The 21,131-nt window shown below is 46.4% G+C and overlaps 1 protein-coding gene across 2 annotated transcripts in view; it reads left to right on the top strand.

Annotated features, from left to right (window-relative positions):
• Positions 1-21,131, top strand: part of UNC13C (unc-13 homolog C) — a 120,903-nt gene that overhangs the window by 7,023 nt on the left and 92,749 nt on the right. For both annotated transcript variants that reach the window (XM_060259742.1, XM_060259743.1), the window contains exons 2-4: positions 1,004-4,174; positions 20,456-20,478; positions 21,042-21,103. In XM_060259742.1, coding sequence (XP_060115725.1) covers positions 1,237-4,174; positions 20,456-20,478; positions 21,042-21,103 — 3,023 coding nt within the window. In that variant the 5' untranslated portion in view covers positions 1,004-1,236. The remainder of the gene's footprint in view (positions 1-1,003; positions 4,175-20,455; positions 20,479-21,041; positions 21,104-21,131) is intronic.

Raw genomic sequence — 21,131 nt, 5'->3', positions numbered from 1 at the left:
GCAGATTCTCTTACTCTTGCCTTTATCCATCTTCCCTGTATCTACTCTCTCCTTCCAGTTTGAAAGCGGAGGGTTCTCTGTTAAGCCAAGACTCACCCAGCTTTGAGCAGCAGCCTCAGCTAATAGGTGTCCCAATCAGCTGGTGAAAAACAACATAGTGGTTTCACAGAAGTCACACTGGTTTTGGTCACTTTTGACAAGAAGGAAGGTGGTGCTGGCTTCATTTATCCTGTTGCAGCTGCATCTCACAGGAAACTATCCAGCCCCTTTGGGGCACCGTCTGACTTAACAGAGGATGCATACATGGAAACATGCCTATGTATTCCCTGCACACCCTACAGAGCAGCTATTACTCCTGGGCAGTTGCTTCCTCTGCAGTTCCCCTGGGTTAGTGTACCTGTTCCAGAACAACAGATTTCTGGATTATTGCTTCTATCTAGGGTGCTGGCTTTAGAACAGTTATTTCTTTCAATTTTTTAGAATTCTCTGTGTTTGATTCCCCACTCCTCCACTTGCACCTGCTGGAATGGCCTTGGGTTAGCCATAGCTATTGCAGGACTTGTCCTTGAAAAGGCAGCTGCTGTGAGAGCCCTCTCAGCCCCACCCACCTCACAGAGTGCCTGTTGTGGGGGGGAGAAGACATAGGAGATTGTAAACCGCTCTGAGTCTCTGATTCAGGGAGAAGGGTTGAGTTTAAATCTGCGATTCTTCTTCTGATCCAATAACTGGCTTGTCTATAAATTTAGAGGATCTGACACCATGTTATGAAAAGTGTTTGTGTGAAATAATTTCGCCTTTTCTCGTTTTTCAAGTCAGAATGTGACTTCAGCAGTTGCATACCTACATTTAGATTAACATAGGTAGCAGAAATATTCTGTAAATGCAACATTATTTTGAAAATATATTATTGCAGAATGTCACATGGCCAGTATTCAGTACTGCAAGGCAATACAAAGAGAGAGAATACAATGAATTCATAGTAACACAATTCCCTGCTTTTCAGATGCTGTGGAAGGCAATGGGAAGCAGAACAAGAGTTTGCTTTGTGTGGACCTCTCTCAGGAGTTGATTTTCAGCCAACTGATTTGCTGTCAGATGACACAAAAAACTTGATGGCAACTTAGCGCACTCCACCTGTCCAGGAGATCAGACCTTGTGATTGTGTGGAAAACAAGCAACTCTTCTGGATAGAACATTGCCATCCTTGTGGGAGAAGGTTAATTAAAATTGCTCTCCATGGTTTCTGCTCTCTTCAAGAGCCTGATCTCTTCCTACATATATAAGATTTACAAAGGAATGTTTACAAAGAAATTGGGAAATAGTACAAAAAAGAAAGAGAGTTGTCAAAGCAAAAAGGAACAAGATATTTCCCAAACTGAACAGATAAAGAATCCCAAATTTACAAATACATTGAAAAGCACAGTCAAAAAAATTGCCAAGTGCTCCTCTGCTCGCAATTTATCAATCGAAGAGGAGGATAATAACAGAGAATTTTCCCTGTCCCCAACTTTCAGCTATCGAGTAGCAATTGCAAATGGACTACAAAAGAGTATTTTCTTAACAAGTAATAACGAAGAAACATTTCAAGATGCATCTTCCAATAGCAGCTCATATTCAGAGTCCTTAAGTGAAACCAAGGGCCAAAGCCGAAGTAAAGAGTATATGTCGCACACAATGCCAGTGAGACGCAACAGAAAGAGCTTGAGTAGCCTTGCCCCCTCCGACGGCAGCTCTGAGGGTGAACGCACTTTGCATAGCTTAAAGCTTGGTGCTCTACGAAAATTGCGGAAATGGAAGAAGAGCCAGGAATGTGTCTCTTCAGATTCCGAGCTCAGCACATGGAAGAGAACTTGGGGCCTCAGGAGCAAGTCTTTAGATCGGACTGTTCGCCATCAGAAGTCAAATACTCTTGAACCTAGCTTCAGCTCAACAGGTTGTATTAGTCAAACCCATGATGTTATGGAAATGATCTTTAAGGAACTTCAGGGAATCAGTCAAATTGAAACGGAACTCTCTGAACTAAGGGGGCATGTCAATGCCTTGAAGCAATCCATTGATGAAATCTCCAGTAGCGTAGAAGTTGTGCAGAGTGAAATTGAACAGTTGCGAACAGGGTTTGTACAGTCGAGAAGAGAAACTCGTGATATTCATGACTACATCAAACAAATAGGGCATGCAGGAAGCAAAACAAGTCTTAGGTTTTTAAATGTGCCTGAGGAGAAGTTTGAAAACACTGAAAATACAGTATACAGAGTTTTAACAGAGAAAATGGGATTTTTGGAAGCACAGCATTCTGTTAAAATAGAATTTGCTCATCGAGTGGGACAACACAGAGACTGCCCAAATGCAAAGCCTAGGCCCATCCTTGTTTACTTTGAAACACCACAACAGAGAGATTTAGTTTTAAAGAAGTCTTACAAACTCAAAGGAACCGGCATTGGAATTTCAACCGATATTCTTTCCCATGATGTGAAAGAAAGGAAAGATAAAAATCTGCCTTCATCTCAGACGTATGAGAGCATGGACTTGAAACTGTTGGCAGTTGATCTGAAAGTTAAAAAACATGATTGGGACTCACCTGACAGTAGTGATAAAGAACTGGAATCAGATATAAATCGTAACAGTTATGCAAAGATATCCAAATCTGCCCCACAAATTAAAAGAAGCACTGCAAAAGGAAGAGAAGGGTCCTCAAGAGAGAAGGGAGCTGCAGATGGCAACAGATTTCCTAATAAAACAATTTATAATGAAGAGTCATCAGGAACAGAGAGTTTTCAGAAAGAATCAAAGTCCTGCTGCTACTCTGACGTGACTCCTCTTTGGCAGTCTCAGAATGACTTTACAACACTCAAGCTCAGCCGTTCAGAATCTGATTTTTCCAAATTGTGCCAGTCGTATTCTGAAGATTTCTCTGAGAACCAGTACTTCAGCAGAACGAACGGCAGCTCCCTCTTGTCTTCCTCCGATCGAGAACTCTGGCAGAGAACACATGATGATCCATCCGCCTGGTGCAGTGGCTTGCAAGAACAGACTTTTAATATGGACGACCAGCCTTATAGAGGAGAAAACGAAGTTGAGAACACAGAGACAGTTGACAGTGGGGTAAGCAATGGGATCATATGTGCGTCTGGAGACAGAAGTCATTATAGCAACTCCCAAGTTTCATTACAAGAAGATCTTTCCTCCTGGAAAGACTGGAATCAGCTAGAACAAAATACAGACTTGGGACTAGACTCATCCACACAAGAAGTTTTGGCTTATGACCTGAGCAGCTCTTCTGACCAACAGATAGACTATGGACAGCTCTCTGATACCCAATATGACATGGACAGTTATGATTTCACCCTGGATGGCAACTCCCCTTCGGGCACTTGTCTCAGTAGTGAAACACAGAGCCAGTGGGTCAGCCAGTATGATGACTACCAAGAAACCAATGCCAACACCCTATATCAGAACCAGAACAGGAAGCCCATGATGTACCGAAGTCAAAGTGAGCTGCCAAGTGATGATTCTGAAGAGGCACCTCCTAAATCTTGGCATAGCAGGCTGAGCATGGACCTAGCAGACAAGACTTTCAGCTTTCCTAAATTTGGTAATACTCTACAGAGGGCAAAATCAGCCTTAGAAGTGGTGTGGAATAAAAGCACGCAGAGTTTAAGTGGCTATGAGGACAGTGGGTCGTCTTTTATAGGAAGGTTTCGGACTTTGTCCCAGTCAACTGCCAATGAATCAAGCACAACTCTGGATTCCGATGTTTATACAGAGCCTTATTATTACAAAGCAGAAGACGAGGATGACTACAGTGAACCAGCTGGTGAGAATGAAACTGATTATGTGGAAGTTATGGAGCAAGTTCTGGCTAAACTAGAAAACAGAACGAGCACCAATGAGGCAGAAGAAACAACTCAGGAATATGACCAGGATCTGATTCAGTATGAAACTCCTTATGACGTTGCACAAGAAGATACTCTTGATGGGCATTTTGATGATAACCATTCGCTTAGCAATGATATGCTTGCTGAATCAGATATACAGGAAGATGAAAACCAAAATGTCCCTGAAGCCCCTATCCAGACTCCAGTGAAGAAAAAAATACGGCCGTCTTTTAAAGAAGCTGCTTTGAGGGCATACAAGAAACAGATGAGTGAACTAGAGGAGAAGATCCTGGCTGGAGGTATGACATTTCCTGTACTTCTGGCATTGCAGCAGCAGAAGCCTGGCTTTCCTCCCTTGAAATTCAGTATCAAAGCTGCTGAATGCTAAGGGGGGAGAGTCTGTGGCTGAAACCAAACCCTCAGATCCATAATCCAGTTCAGCCAGATACTTGAGGACCATACCACAGAAATGTTTGCAGTTAAATCCAGTTTCTGAGGCTGAATTGCATTGTGGATTGAAGGGTTTGCATCAGAGCAAGACAATTTTGTGATAATTCTGTCAATGGGCAAAAAGAGTTAACTTTTTAATTGTAAATGTCTCTAACCCTATCAAATATCTCAAGGATTTATGCAGCATTTACTCAGAGATGATCTCTAGTGCTGTGGTAAAAGGATGATATTGATCAAGAGCCATTTGTTTAGTTTGTGTGAATTCTTATACTGCATCATAAAAATCTTTCTGACCAGTCCAAATTGATGTACATATTCCTGCAGTTTCCTTTATGATCCAAGGTCCAGGTTCTGCTATAACTACACTTAGTGAAAAAGAGTGAAAGGAAAACCATTTTAGCCTGTGAAGGCCTGCCTGGACCAAAGAACCTGGCAGCTTGTTTCTGTGGAAGCCCATTCCAGAGAGCTTCTTGTTTATCAAATACCCACAGAGCAAAGTGTGTCTCATGCTACCTCACAAAGTTTATATGGCCATCTGGGGCCAACATATCTGCAGGATTGTCTCTCCCCATATGCCTCCCTCCCCCCAAGAGCTTTATGCTTGGCTGGACAACGCCTTCTGGTGATCTCTGGCCCCAAAGACATCTGCTTAGCCTCAGCCAGGACCCTTGCTCCGGCCTGGTGGAACGCTCTTCCTAATAAGATCAGGGCCCTGTGGGACTGACCACAGTTCCACGGGGTCTGTAAGATGGAGTTGTTCGGCTAGGCCTGTGGTTGAGGCCATGGGTGTCAAACTACATTGGCCTCCCCTGCCCAGAGTTTTGCTCTTTTTAGCTCGCCATCATGTTTTTTAGACCATTGGGTTTATGGATTTTTAGTGTATATATTTTGTATTATTTCAAACTATTTTATCCATCTGCTGTGACCTGCCCTGGGCCCACTTGCAGGGGAGGATGGGAGAGAAACCCAAATATAAATAAATAAAAACAAAGCATGGAGAGGCTGGCAAGCCTTTTGTCCCCCCCCCCCCCCCCAGTCAGAAAGGCAGACTTCATGGTGGGTTAACATTCAGGAGTGGGGACAGGTTACTTGGGCCAGAGGAAAAGCCGGGATGGACTGCCCTCTGCTGCTGCCCTCAGAACCAATGCGAACTGAGACACGGCTCCTTCAAAACTACTACCAGTGTGTGGCGGGGGAGGAGATAAAAGTTTGCATTGCTCTTGTTCATGCAGTCCCTTGATACCAGAACCTTCCTGTGGCTACGGCGGCTGTTGTCAACTTGACTAAACCTTTGCTGCATTCTTAGGACTGCCGGGCAGGAGCAGGTTCAGATATCACCACCAGGAGCTAGGCCCAAACTGCATTTTTGTGGGTCTCGACTGGCCACATCAAAATGATCTTTCAAGGTTAGAGCTTTTGGTTGAATCCAGAAGCAAGTTATGTGAAAAGCCTGCCTTTCCGGAGGCCATTTTACATAGGAACTTTCCCCTCTCGGCTCTGTGAATTCTCTAAGAGAGTCCCAAGGGGACCTGCCTTGGCAGAAGAGCATTCTGTGCCTGCTTTCCTCAGCTCCCTCTTCCCAAATGTGCCCCTTTAGGGCTGACCCTCATGTATGTCCTTTGGTGGCTCGCCCACTTGCAGGTTGCAGCAGTCTTGGCCGTGTGGCATCAGGGTAATTGCTGAGCTCCATCCTTTGTTGAAAGGAATAGAAAATGTTCTGCAGGAAAAGGGGGGGGGGGTCCATTAAAGGGTAACTCGTGAAGGAACGCCAGTGACCCTGTAACGCCAGGAAGAATCCTGTCGGAGAAGATGTAGAAGCCACTGATTCACACAGGACACCAACAAATCGGCCAAGATTTTTGCTGCAAGGGTTGGGTGAAGAGCCCCCAGTGGCTGTGCAAAGCTTCCCTGCCCCTCGGGAGGCTCCTCTGCTCCTCACCTCTTGGTCAGGGAGGCATCCTTTTGCTCATATGGTCTTGGCCTTCTGCATCTTTTGGTTTAAAGCCCGTTTCTTGCAGAGGATTGTTTTATAGGTGGCTTTGGTTTTCTGATTACCCAAGAACTGGTTTGGTGTAGTGGTTAAGTGTGTGGACTCTTATCGGGAAGAACCACTCTTTCACATGCAACTGCTGGAGCGACCTTGGGTCAGTCATTACTCTTTCAGAGATGTTCTGCTTAAGAGCAGTTTCTGTCAGAGCTCTCTCAGCTCTACCTACCTTGCAGGTGGGTGTCTGTTGTGGGGAGGGGAAGGGAAAGGAGATTGTGAACTGCTCTGACACTCCTTTGGGCAGTGAAGGGCAGGGCATAAATCCAGTCTCCTCCTCCTCCTTTCCAATTTGCAGCAACAGCCAATCAGCTGAGCGACAGCTGTGTGGAGGCTGCCTTGTGCTGCAAGCCATCTATGCCGAATCCCTTGGGACCGGGCCATGGCAGTTGGCCTCCCCCCCACCCCATAAGTGGAGATGCAGAAACCTTCTTGGTGAGCTGCTCCCTGCAGAGAGCAATCTCTACCATCTGCTTCCATTTAAGAACTGCTACCACTATGCAACTGCGGTTCTTTTGAAAGAGGCCAAAGCCATCCTCCTGTAGGGAGCGAGAAGAGCTGCCCTTGTGATTTGGGGCTTCCCTCCCTACACAGAGCTCTTTGAATCACACAGATCTCTGGCACAAGAGACCTGGGGTGACTTGCTTCCATCTGCTTGCAGTGGTTTCATGGCAGACTCTTCCTTGGGACAGAGGAGTGGCCCAGGTCTTGCCTTGATTCTCTGATTTTTGGCAGGACAATTTGTAGCAATCCATACATTAAGACTTGGTTGCCACATGTATTCACTCTGTGTCTTAGATTTTCCTTTTTTAAAAACAAACAAACAAACAAACAAATCCTTTATTAACACTTCCATATATCAATAAACAATAATCAACAAACAATCTATACATAGATCATACATCCCACACTCAAACCAATCACCCACCCTTCCACCCAAGGAGCTTATGGGGCTTTATCTAAGCACCCATCTGGTTTTCTCATAGTAAATCCCATACTTTTTATCCATATGTACAAATAGTCCCAAGTCTTCCTGCAATCTTGTAGATTGCCTCCTCTTAATCTTACGGTTAGAGTGTCCATCTCTGCTGCCTCTAATAATTTCTGAATGAATTCATCTCTGTCTGGTATTTTCGAGACTTTCCAGTATTTCGCGTAGAGAATTCTCGTGACAGTTATTACATGCAACAATAATTGTTTTTCTTGTCTGGGTAGCCTTTCTTTACATACATTCAGCAAATATAGTTCAGGAGTATGTTGGAGCTTGATTCCTAATATTTTTTGTGTCCAAATATTAATTTGGGCCCAGTATTTTTTGGCATGTTCACATTGCCACCAAATGTGGTAGAGGGACCCCTTTGCTTTCCTACACTTCCAGCATTTGTTGGAGTATTTAGGGTAGATTTTGCTCAACCTTTCTGGTGTTAAATACCATCGATACATCATCTTGTAGATATTTTCTTTAAACACTGCTGATTTAGTGAATTTTAAATTTTGATTCCAAATTTTTTCCCATTCCTCCATCTCAATACTATACCCAAAATCTGTCAACCATTTTACCCAGCTTTCTTTAACAACTTCACTCTGCATTTTAATTTGTAAGAGCCAATTGTAAATTTTCGAAATAAGTTTCTGATTATCACAAATTATCATGTCGAATTCATAGGATTTTTTAACAAATCCTGCTTCCTTGTCCAGTTGGAACTTAGATTTAACTTGGTTCTTCAGCCACCAATCCAATTTCACATTATCCTCCAGATTTAAGTTGTTTTCTTTATCTAATAAAACTCTATAATTGTAATTGGTTTCCCAGCAATATAAATTAGGTTGGCTAGAGGCTTCTACTGGAGATAGCCAGAGAGGTGTTTTAGGATAGATCATATTTTTAACTTCAGTCCACACTTTGTACAGCGATTTTCTTACTTCATGTCTATAAAATATATTATTTCTTGTAGGGGGCAAGTACCACAGATTTTCCAGATCCTCATGTTGGTTTCTTCAGTATCTGAGAAACCTGCAAGGAAGAGACTTCAGTGACTGCTAGGAAGATGTAAAACATCTCTCTCTCTCTCAGAGCCAGTTTGGTGCAGTGGTTAAGTGTGCAGACTAATCTGGGAGAACTGGGTTTGAGTCCCCACTGCTCCACTTGCAGCTGCTGAGTGATCTTGGGTCAGTCACAGTTCTTGAAAGAGCTGCTCTTAGCCCCACCTACCTCATGGGAAAGGAGACTGTAAGCTGCTCTGAGACTCCAAGTGAAGGGTGGGGTATAAATCCAATCTCCTCCTCTCCTGATTTCTGCTGGCCTCAGATGTCTTTGTAAGGTCCTGTCCAAGTAGAAATTGTACAGGCTTTTTTGGAGGGATTTTAATTTTTTTTTTAAATATAAAGCACTCTGTTCCTTACTGGGATGGATTCCTTTAGGCCGGAGGGACATGCCAGGTTGGGAGTCTGGAGGTGGGGGGTGTTGGCCCTCCTGGGCCTGAGTGGGCACAGCCTGTCATTGCTTTTGTTTCTGTTGGAGACTTCGTGAAGATTTCAGCCAGGCATACATCTGGGATACCTTCCCAGAAAGGCAGATAAAATATTCACTTTGGAATGTGCAGGTCACAAATACTCACAGCATCTCATTCCACTGCCTGTTTCTCTCATGCTCATAAAGATGATTTTGTGGGAGGAAATTAATCTCTGCCTATCTTTCCTGTTCCAAATCCCCAGCATCTTCCTGTGAGTGCCTTGCCTGCCTCAGCTTTCCACTTTTGGGACTGAAACCCTCATTGTCCTGGCAAGTGGACCACTTCACCCCACCCCCTACCCCTATTTGCTTCAAGCAACTGTTCTCAAATATATTTTCCTGGAAACAGGTGTAGGTTTCAGTGGAGCAGATTTTCAACACCTTAATAGGCTTAGATCCAAGCACTTTGGTTTCCCTGATTTGGAGACAGGCTTGTAAACCATTTAAAGACGAGTGAGTGAGCCAGTGAGCCATCTAAGGATCTGTAGGGAGTTCCGCCCAGCAAAGCAGAACCACCCAGTCAGATTTCCCAGGATATTTCCCCCTCTGATCAAAAAAGTTTTCTCTGTTGCTCTTCAGAAGTAAACGTACAAATGCTTTACAGACTTAAATTAGTTTCAGAAATGGCTAGTGCATCTTGAAAATCCATGGCATCTTGATGAAAGTGTATTATGATATATTTCCCAGAGCTGAGAATGTAGCAAGGCATGGATGTCGCCACTGAGGGCATCTTTAGAAATCACAGGTGTGGAAAGGAGAAGACATTTCCGTTGTTTCCTTAATCAGTGCATTTTGGAAGGGAAAAACCAGTCATCATTTAGATGCAGTGAAACAGGGAAGCTTTCCACCTTTTCATGAGTGATCATTTGAACTTGAGAGAGCCTTACTATGTGGACAGTTTAACTTCAGCTGAGCCAACACTACACTGCATGGGGCCAATGAAGCTCCACACTCTCACGTTTGTGTCTCCGTTACACACCTCCCCTCCCCCATTGAATCAAGCACATGTAGGGAGCCAAATGAAACAGAACTATGCTAAGTAGCTGCAGATCACAGAAGAGTGATGGGATGTTTGGCTCAGCCTCACAGTTGTTTTCTAACTTCAGTGGCAGCAGAATGTCCTTGAGAACCTCAGCTAGGAGAAGCCTTGAGAGCAACGGCTGGTCCAGGGTTTGCTGCTGGGCGGTGTGTGTTGGGTTGCCCTGGGGAGCTGCAGTTGCCTCATCATCACCTGCAGCTCCCTCAGCAATCATGAGGTGATGGTAGGATGGACCACAGAAATATGTGGCCGGCACTGCTGCTTCTGGCTCAGGTGTGTAGGTTCGTTGTTTGCTGAATTACTGAATCTGCAACATTGGGCCAACTTCCTGGTTTCTGAACTAGAGCTCTTAGAGGAACATTGATTTGTACTGTATTTCTCAGTTGGCTACACTTTGTCCGATAGAAAGATTCAATGCCAGAGAGCCTGGGAGGAAGGAGGAGATGAGCCACTGCTGTGTGAGGAGGAGAGGGACCTGTCCAATCAATTGTCTCCTGTCGCTACATATGGATTTTGTTATGGAGACTGCAGTTTGGGGGAACTGTATGGCCAGCCAACTCTGGTGGATGCAGCTTTCTCCTTTTGGAGTGGTGGCAGCCTGAAGGGAGGGGAAGAATTCGCAGGTGGTCTACGAGGAAGGGCAAGGGCTGGAACCAAGTCAAGCTGTTCCCATCTTGCTGGCCCAGCTCCTACCCTCAAAGCTACCTGCTGCTGCTGCTGGGTGGTGTTGCTGCTCTAGAATGGCAGCAGCAGAAGCAAGTTGACTTCCCAAGTGTGGGCCCTGCTTGATGGCTCTTGCTGTGGGGGAGGGGGTGCTTGTGTGTGTGTGTTTCCTCCTGAGAAGCAAAGTGAATGCTCCTGACACCAGCATGGAGAGGTGAGTAATGATGCGCTTTTGCACAGAGCAACTGACCTCTCCATTTGGCCTCTCAGGGTGGCATCTGGATGGGAAACAGACAGGGGGTGACTCTGTTTGCCTCAGATGTGTTGCATGAGAGACGTGTGGTGCAAATTCTGTGCGCACACCTAATTTCCCCCACCTTCTCCGCATAGACATTTGCTAAAGATGGGCAGAAGTGGGAAGTGAGGGGTAGCCTGGTGCCGGACAGGCACTCCTGCAGGCTGGTCGCTGCTTCCCCTCGCTGTAAAGCAGCACTAAGAAGCCCTCCCAACCCATAAAAGCCTGTGCTGCCATTCCGTCCACCTGCTGCTTATGTCACCATTCCACATATGGCTCTCATAGGCCAAGTGTAAAGATTGATTTTTCTTTTTTAAGGAGCTGTATTCCATAATGAGCCATCTATGGCTCTGGAGATGTAGGTTGCAGAATTCTGAAACTGATCGGTATCAGTTGGCAAATATAAACCTAGCTATTGGCCTTACAAACCCAGAAATGTGATGAGACACCCCCCACTAGGTCCCACTTGAGGGTCCTTTGGGGCCCATGCTGACAGCAGGAAGCGCAAATCTCTGTGATGTAGTGCATGGGGGTCAGTGGTGTGTTCACTCATTATGGCCCTTCCTTCAGAAGCAGGCTCTGGTCAGAGAAGCTGGTGTCAGCTGCACAAGTGCATCACTCCAATTATGAAGGGTTTTTATTGCCTGCAGGTTCACTTATTGATGCACTCCAGAGTACTGGCCACGACCGTTAAAGCCAGACCACACAACCTTGGGACCAGGGCATTTAAAGGACTGCCCTGTGTTGGTTTGCTTGGCACCAAATGCCAGGGAAGCCTTAAGTGTTTTCCCAGGCAGTTGGTTGAGAATGTGTGCTTTTCTCCTAACTCTTTCACTTTGGTGCCCCAATTTATCTGCTTGTTTTGTCCCTTAACAATTCTACTGTGTTTGCTTAAGATTTTTTATTATTATTTATTTTTTATTGCTCTTGACCTACTGTAGGTTGAGTTGTATATGGGAATGCTACTATCTTGTTGTATAGTGGCATTGTATTGATGTTATTGGTTTTTAGTTCTAAATGGTTGTGTTATGGTAAATGGAATCTATATTGAGAGCCATCCTGCTAGGAGTTCATGGGAAGTTGTTTAGATGCATAGAGCAGCAACCATACCAATCCTTTCTGCAGTGTAGATCCATGGTGGTGTTTTTCAGTGCAACTTTTTGAATTCCGCTTGTTTTGTTTGTTAAAAGTCCTGCCTACACACCAGGTGTTCCTTGGAAATGACAAATAACTGCTGCTTCCAGGTGCTGTGAACTCTCTCTCCCTCTCCCTCTTCAGTGCTTCTGAAAGTTCCTCTGTATTTTTGTGCTAGAGGGTCTGTGCCATTTGACCCGTTAGCTGGGCTCCTGTCCTCTGTGGGTTTGCTTAGAACTGACCAGATGGATGAGAGAAGACACCTTTCCCTCTCTGGTTGCTCTTTGTTGGTGGGCTGCTGAGAGACTGCCCTTGACACTGTGCCGCAGTGTGGAGACCACCCACCAGCTTTCCTTCCCTGTTTTGCATCAGAGCCTGAGATGGTCCACATGGTCAGCTTAAGGAGGAGTTTCCCATGTGTACAGCTCTCCTACACCTCTTGGGCACCTTTGGAAAGGCCTCTTTATTCTCTGCCTCCCTTTTGTATCCTGTGAGTTGGCATAAATTCTTTTTAACTGTCTGGTCAAGAGCAGGAACTAGCCCAAAAGGGAGAAGTTGCTCTGTTTGGGCTTCAGAATGCAGTACCAGAACATAGCAGTCTCTGGAAATGTTGTGAGAGAAGTTTGCACATAACTCCTCCTCCTGTGGCATCATTTACATCAGTGCAATTGCATCCTGCAGAGCCATGGCTGCTGGTAGAAGGCTGGTCCTCCATCAGTTCAGAGAATTCAGAGGGGTTGGGGGGAACGAGGCCTTGTGCAGCTCCTCTGCTGCAGCTCCTGGGATCAGGCCAGTCTTCTCCCTTCTCGGGAGCAGTCTGAAGAAGAAAAAGAAGAGAGTGGGCGGCAACAGCAGCAGAGGGATGGATTCCTGTATTTAGGGGGCTGAAGAGGTATTTCCAGATCAGGGGCGACCCTCTGGGTAAGAAGGTGTTTTGCGTCTTGTTTTGTTTTACTTTACGAGGTGTCAGTTCCTTGGTGTTTTGATGGACAGAGATGAGCATCAGTCATAGAAGTTACTTTTTCATGCACCACATTGATGGTTGAGCACCTGCATTGAGCCTTGTGTCAGAAACTTCCAGAACTGATTTGTGTTGAAATCAGACACCAGCTTAAAAACTGGTGATACCTAAATAATTTGGAGGCACACACACCAATTAATATGCAAGCCCCCTGCCCAGACATCCCTGCTTGCCTTTCAGAATTGCCTCTGCTTTGCCCACTGACTTCTGCAGGGACTGGGGACTGATGTGTGCTCTCGTGTGGACTTTCAGAGGGGCCCCACGGATCTCCCTCATGCACAGCAAAATGGGGGCGGGGGAGAGACAGGGAAGCCTGTGGTTCTTGTGAATGGCAGCACGTTTAGTCTGGAGTTGGCTAATCTTCATGGTTGCTAGTGGCTGGTGAGCAACAAGGCAGGACAACTGGCTATTCCTCTCTGCCATCTACCAATCATAATTTCACCATGACCTTCTCTAGATCAGACAAGTGGCTCTCATGCCTCCTGAAGCAGAAGCTTTTGCAATCTTTCCAACATCCTCCTGTCTGCTCCAAGCAACAGAACGTCCTTTAGGCAAAGCTGCTGCTCTAATACGCTGCACTGGAGTGATAATTTTAGAATCTATTATTCCTGCATGGTTTCCTTTGTGCTGATGTGGCTGATTTTGATGTTTTTATTGGGCTTTCCTTGTTACCTCTTTATTTCTCCCTCCTAGCAATCAGGCACTAATTAGGGAATTGTTTGGATCAAGCTACCCGCTACCGATGACCAAACACCCACAATTACAAGCAGAGCAGCTGTGCTGGGGATTGCGTTCCATGGCCTCCTGTCTCGGGGAGGGGGGGGGGTTGTTACCAAGAAAAAGTCAATTATTGGGCTTGGCTTCTTCCTGAACAAAGACGTTAGAAAACAATTCATTAATGCTCACTCATCATATTTGCCACACAGATTCCTTAAGGGCCAGGGCTTGTGTGTGTGTGTGTGTGTGTGTTTACAGGGGCTATTAGGAAATGCTCTGGAGTGCTGAGAATGTGCATTCACAAATGTGGTATGCTGCCTGGCTGGAGCCCTTGTGGTCTCTGTCAGATAAAGAAGGGAGGAGTTTGCAACTTATTTGCCATGAATATCTGCTCCATTCCACACCCTCCCCTCCAAACACACACTGTGATAAGCAGCTGCAGAAGGAATAGCTCCAGTTATGCACAAGGCTCCTCTGTTGATGCTCTAAGTCTTGATTAAAGCAGCATGTACATTGGAACTTAATGGCCGTCTTACATAATAAGAAGCCTTGAGAATCGTTCCTAACTGCAGCAGGCTCTTTGCTGAGCCTTGTATAACGTGACGGTGTTCACAGCATCCCGTTCTGTTGTTGCAGGATCATAGATCATATAATCTCACATTGTGCATCTCCACCCCCACCCCACCCGTACTTAATCACAGGCCCACGCATCAACCCCCTCTGTTTTAATTAAGATGCTGTAATTGAATGGGCTTATTTACATGGCTGAGTTTAATTGTGATGCATTGGTGTGATTGCCACAGGTGGCCTTGGCCTATATTAGTCACCAGGCAGGTTAGAGGGGTAACGGCCTGCCTTTTGGCATGGGATTCCAGCAGCAGTCCAGTGGGGAGATCTCTTGCCTACCTGCCTGCCCTTAGGACTGGGCTGCCTTCAGAATGAAAACAGAGAGGCTCTGGTGACCAGTGCGACTTTTTTGTGTGCTAGCGCAGGGAAATAATTGTCTGTCTGACTTTCCCCCCTACTTGCTTTCCTGAGAATGAAACATCCGCCAGGCCTGCAGCAGCTCCGCCAGGGCTTTCTCTGCCTGGCAGGCAATCATAGCAAGGGGTGGTCCATGCTGCTCTGCAGCTTCTGGGGCCGGGTCACCCCCCCAGTCCCCTTCCTGTCTCACTCTCAGGCTGCCTTGCCTCTTCCCTTCAGAGCCCACAGGCAGAGGTCAGGCTGCCCACACCCAGATGCAGAGGCTCATGGGACTGTGCTTCAGTCCAGAAGGTGGTGGCTTTGTGTGTTTGTGGCTCTTCCTTGTGTAGCTCTGCTGTGCTTGGTGCAAAGGCTGATTATTGAAACAAATTCTGACCACACACATACTCCAGACTAGCGTGTTTTGGAGTCTGGGACATCAGCATTCACATAATCCCAATCATTTCCAAGATTTGGAGGTGAAACTGAGATGAAGCTTGACAGCCACCTTTAATAATCCAGATGGATGGGTACCACAAGGCCCAAGCTTGCCTCACCTAAACCATAAAGTCTGACTCTCTGCATTTTATCCCACCACGATTGCTCTACGGAGCTCAGGAGGGTGCATGTAGTTCCCACTCCCTTTTTATCCTTGCAGCAACAACAGCCACAATATGAGTTAGGTTAGTGGTGAGAGGTTGAACTGGGCTCTCCCCATTTGAAATGCTTACCCCTATTTGGAACTGTCAACTGCTATGCTGCACAGGCTCTCCACCTGAGCATACTTTTCTCCTCTGCAGTAAAGCCTCTTTTCATTCTCCGTGGGGTGCTGGAGCAGAGGGGATTTTGAGGAGCCTCATCAGCATAGAGGTAAAAGGCACAGTGTGGTTGTGTGTGGCCTGGAAGGGCCCAGTGTTGCTCTCCAGCCTTGTCTGTTCTGCCTAGCAGCAGCTCTCCAGTCTGCCTTTAGATCCCTTGGCAGACAATAACTTGTGAACAGAGTAGCTGCAATTAATCACTCATTTAAAACATTTAGGTACCACCTATCCATAAAAATGCCTGTGGCACTTCACAGTGTTCAAATTAAGATGCCTATAAAAACACTAAGCCTGGGCATTAACTTGAAAGTAACATAATCCTAATTTATAACAAAAAACCAGCAACCCAACAACAGTGGAACATTCTTATTCGATAACAGCAACAACAGTAACTTAAAATATTACTAGTAAACAATAATAAAAGAGTAGAAAAGAGCAAAAGTCTTAATAGCACCTTAAAGAGATTATGAGGTATGAGCTTTCATGAGTCTGTGCTCACTTCTTTAGGTACAGTGGGAATGTGAGTCCACCTGTCCTGTATATTGGGAAGTGGAGTGATTCCAGATGTTGAATGACATTAGCAGGCAAATTACAATAGCAGGAGCGATTTGATTAGGTGTGATATACAGAGGGTTCGTAGGTGTGGAGAAATTAGCATTGGTAATGAGACAGGAAACCTTGGTCTCAGTTCAGTTCAGGAGGATTCATTGTCTTGAGCTTCACTATCAGTCACAATTCAGCAGTCTCCCTTTCTCATCTCCCTTTGAATGCCTTTGTAAGAGAGCTGCTACTCTTAGGTCAGCAACTGAATGTCCTGGAAGGTTAAAACGTTCCCCCACTGCTCAGCTCAGAACAATAAAACTGTTTGCAACAATAAAATTTGAAATACATTAACCAGCAATAAAACCAGGCTAGGTGCTAAAAACAGCCTCAGATCTTAGAAACCAGCAGTTGACTTGTCTGTCACACTTTTCTCTGGATTAAAAGCTCTCAAAGCAGTTAGAAACGAAGAAGAGAGGGTGTTGCATCACTAAGAGGAGGTGTGGGTAAAGACAATATTCATTAGAGCTAAAACGAGGCCTGAAGCCAGGTCCAAGAAAGCCTGGAGTTGTCCAGCACCCCCTCATCTTGTATAACTGAGCACCTTGCTCAAGAAGGGCATTTCCTTACCTTGAAGGTCCAAGAAAAGAAAGAATGGGTTTCATGGACTCCTTGTTCAAGTCAGACAGCCTTCCCCTTTTTTCCAGTAAACTATTGACTATTTCCTGGACTGAACTGAGCAGTCTCCTCCTATGAGATGTGGACTCTCTGAAGAACAAGGGTTAGCTCAGGTGGGGCATGCTAAAATCTGGCAAGCTCTTTGTCTGCATGCTCAGTCCACAACTGAAATTCATCTTCTCACCAAGTAATGAGCTTCCTAATCCATTCAACTAATTTTATTCAAAATATTTACCACCTTTTGCATTCTTATCAGAGGCTGTTCAGAGTATAATAAAACAAATTCATTAAAAATGAAAACAAAACAAATCCCCAAAACTGAAGCCACCACATCAGCAAATGTCACAATAGACCAGGAAAGCGCCTGTATTGGGGTGCAGTCAGTCAGCAGGGAAATTATCTCTTAAACAAAAGCTGGCTGTGTTGGGATCCTTTGGAACCTAGCTGAGGAGGAGAAGGAGGGTATCTAACTCCTCAGCCAGGAACATGCCTGCAATCCCAAGGCAGGATACAGCTGCTCCAGCCCCTGTTCTGGAGAGTGGTCTGCCTTCAGAGACAGTGATGGGGCTCGTCCTGGAGGACTTCCCAGTGAGGAGACGGTGATTGGCAAGCACATCAGGGAGAAGGTGCCTCCATTGCATCCTGGGCTCCTGCTATAGCCAAGCATAGCTTGCGTGGTGTGAAGGTGAAATCCTGATGCAGCAAAACACTGAGGAGAGATCATTGTGAAGAGCACTAGGCTCAGTTCTCTTTAGATGAGGGATCTCTAATGGTAGCCAGAGAAGATGCCAGTGCATTCTTAGCCTGTGATTCCGCAGCTGCTGAGCATGGCCCTGCAGACAGAGGAGCAGCCATAAAAGACGTGGAAGAACCCTCCACAGCACCCAGCTGCCCTCCTGGTGGGTCCGTTTCTCTTCTGACGCATTAGGCACAAAAGGACAAGGTGCCTAATAGGCAGGGCTTTGTGATCTAGACAGTGCAACCATGTTGATGAGGAGGAGGAGGGTACCTCAGTATCTCAGAGCAGGGTGCTCAGTCAGCACCCCTTCAGTTCAGTGCAAAGTGTTAATTCCAGCCCTGCCGCATCTTTGTTGCTCCTTCATCACAGTCTTATTTATGACAGACCGCTTTATTGGGGCTTTGTCCAGAGAGCTCAGGATGACAGACAGTGTCCTCTCCTCCGCCTTTATTTCCTTTCAAGGAAGCTGTGTGGTGACAGCGCAGGGTGAAGCCACCCCGGGAACTTCATGTCTAGGAGGTTTGAGCCCAGGTGCCTCCAGCCTTAGTCTGTCCAAGTGGTGGTTCTGTTGTCAAATTAAAAGTGTTAAGAAATCCGCATTCCTTCACTGCTTAAGACTTCCAGCAAGCAAAGCATCTGCCACAGTGTGGCTGCACCCAGGAGCCACACACAGCCTGCTGAAGGAAGGGAGGGAGGGAGGGAGGGAGGGGGAAGGAAAAAGGGAGGGAAGGAAGGGAGGGAGAGAGGGAGAAGGGAGGGAGGGGGAAGGAAGGACGGACAGACGGACAGACGTGGACCTGGCTCGTTGCCAGACCTGCAGGCACAACTTGCTCCTGCCCCCTCCCTTCTGCAGCCACGTGTGAATGCAGGCACAGGGGTGAACTGGAGTTAGTGTGTTGGGAGCGGGGCTAAGCCTGGGTTAAACTAGGGTCCTAGTTAATAGGGGGGGGGGGTTAGTTCTGGTTAACCTGTGTGCTTGCATTCACATGTCATGGGCAATCAGAGTTAGTGTTGAATGCATGAAGGGGGAGGGGAGAGGTCCCTATGGTAGCCCAGCAGCAAGCTGCCAGGGTTGTGTGTATTTTCCCTTAACTGTGATTAGATGCGATGTCTGAATGCAGCCCCGTGGCAGAGTGGTAAAGCTACAGTACTGCAGTCGGAGCCCTCTGCTCATGACCTGAGTTCTGTTCCAGCGGAGGCTGGTTCAGGTAGCTGGCTCGAGGTTGATTCATCCTTCCATCCTTCTGAGGTTGGTAAAATGAGTCCCCAGCTTGCTGGGGGGAGAGTGTATTGACCAGGGAAGGCAATGGTCAAAAGTCTGCTATGAAAACGTTGTGAAAGTAGCGTCACCCCAGAATCAGAAACGACTGGTGCTTGCATAGGGAGACCTTTCCTTTCCTGAATGCAGCCTGCATGTGGCTTGCTGGTTGTGTGACACTTGGCTGTGCCACAGCCTCCTTGTGGGATGTTGTGAAAGAGCTGCAGGGACAAAGAGAAGAAGTGGCCAAATAGTCCCTTCACTCAGGAGTGTTTTATCTTGGAGTTACTTTGGTTTGATGAATCATAACTGCATGGAAGTCATTAAAAATGAGGCAAAGTTTATTAAGGTAACATTTCTTCTAGTGGATATTTCACCTATGAGACGTGACCCTTACAAAGGAACATATTTTTCTTCTGCTGAGATCTGTCCAACCCTTGAAATCTTGAACCACTTTCATAATGTCAATTTTTGACATTTGTATATATATATATTGTCAAGTTTGGGCTGGATCATACTAGCATGTCTGTTGCCGACTGTGAGAGAGGCACCCTCCTTCTCCACGGGAAAGGCTCTGTCAGTAACCCTTGGAGGCAGCTTGAGGGTGGGGGGAACTGCAGCAGCGATCAGAAAAACTGGTAGAATCCAAACCCGTATGCTAATATGAAGTTTATTTCCTGGTGTTAACTGTAAGGCAGAACTAGAACTAACTGCTCATCATGCTTTGCCTTATTTTTGTGAGTTTTTGGAATATGCTGAAGTACAGTTTAGTCTGGGGTTGCTTGTGACTTCCCTTGTTCAGCTGTGTGGCAGCATGCAAAGGGGAGCTGCTCTGGCCCTCTGTAGGACACAGATGTCACAGGGAGATTCCCAAGAGCAGCAGGGGCCCAGCGTTGGACAGAGGCTGATTCCAGAGCCCCCCAGGGGCCCTTTGTATCGCCTTCCACACATTCTTGGCCCTCTGCCATTCCCATGACTCTGGGTGAAGAACCCAGCCTGCCCAGTCCTGTGAGGAATGCAGAAGCTGCATCCAGTTGTGTTGGTGTGTATGTGGACCATGCCATGGCCCTGTCACGTGCAGCGATAGCGGGCAGTGTGGAACCCACCCACAGCCGTCTCTCATCCTAGCCTGCCACCTGCTTTCTTGGTTCCATATTGTGCGATGCTGATATCTTACTCAAACCAGGAGGCAGTAAAAGGCAAGCACAGTAATGTTACTGAACCAGGATCTTTCCAGTTTGAGGTCAAGCTGTTAAGCCAGGATTATCAGCTGGTTTACCAGTGAGCACAAACACTTCAGTGTCGGTGTATGAATTTTACAGCATCTTTAAAAAACTTATTTGTTTCAGGGCGTCCTGAGGGCTGCCTTGGATATGTGATGTTTTATTGATGTAGGTCAAAATGGATTTTGAAAGGTGAACAGAAAATCCAAGGAGCCAGATCTTCTCTCTCTCTCAAGTGAAGCTGTGGTGAAATTGGTGCAGAGCGTTGGCAGGGGCTCTGTTGGTCAGCTGTGGTGCTGGGGGTGGTCGGGGAGGGGAGCTCTGTCCCTCTTCAGGCTCTGCTCCTTGTCAAGCTTGGCCTGTCAGTACCTCTCTGGCTGGCCTGTGGGCAGGGCTCTAGCTGTTCACTTTGAGCTGTACACAGTGTCTTGCAGACTCCTCGATCTAACCTTTATTCCCCCCTCCCCTCTTCCAATTCTCTTTCAGACAGCAGTTCTGTGGATGAAAAGGTTCCAGCCTCATATATTCTCTTAAAGGGTCGTGTCTTTTGTTGGCGTGTGTTTGTGACTAAGTTGACCTTTTTGGTCCCTCCATTTGAGTTGTTTGATGCGCATGTCTTCCCAGCTTTCCATGCTTCTGTCGTCCTTCCTCCTCCTTGATGTGTCCCAAATGCCTTCCATTAATATGCAGAGTGATCCCTCACTGTTGTGGTTCTCTTCCGTCATAAGTTGTGCCAGCTCAGGGCTCTGCTACTCTCAGACCTGGTTTCTGGTTCTGCTGCCCTGTGGCGATCGCCTGTGCTGCTGCTTGCACCCCAGGATTTAAAGGGAAACCTTTGGGGGTCTCTGGGCATAGCCAGCGGGGGTTTCTCTCTAAATGCTGAACGTTGCTCCGTTGTATTCTCAAACAAGAAGGACTTTAGCTTTGGCGTGGAGCTGGCCCTGCTTAGCATTTCCATACTAGGTGTTCTGTGTACGGTGCACTTTGTCCGCTGCTCCAGACCTGCTGATGACGCCGCCCGAGTAACTGCACTTTTCCTTCTTCTTCTCCTTCTCCTTCTTCTCCATTCAAGGCCCGCATAGTCAGTGGAGGTTCTTTGGAGGCTTCCAAGCTAGCAATCCAGGCCTTTGCTGGGTAAGTACGTAGCCCTGCCACAAGCTTT

Source organism: Heteronotia binoei, chromosome 19 (genome assembly GCF_032191835.1).
Source record: "Heteronotia binoei isolate CCM8104 ecotype False Entrance Well chromosome 19, APGP_CSIRO_Hbin_v1, whole genome shotgun sequence".
NCBI lineage: Eukaryota > Metazoa > Chordata > Lepidosauria > Squamata > Gekkonidae > Heteronotia > Heteronotia binoei.
The sequence above is the reverse complement of the archived record's forward strand: the minus strand, read 5'-3'. Positions and strand labels throughout refer to the sequence as shown.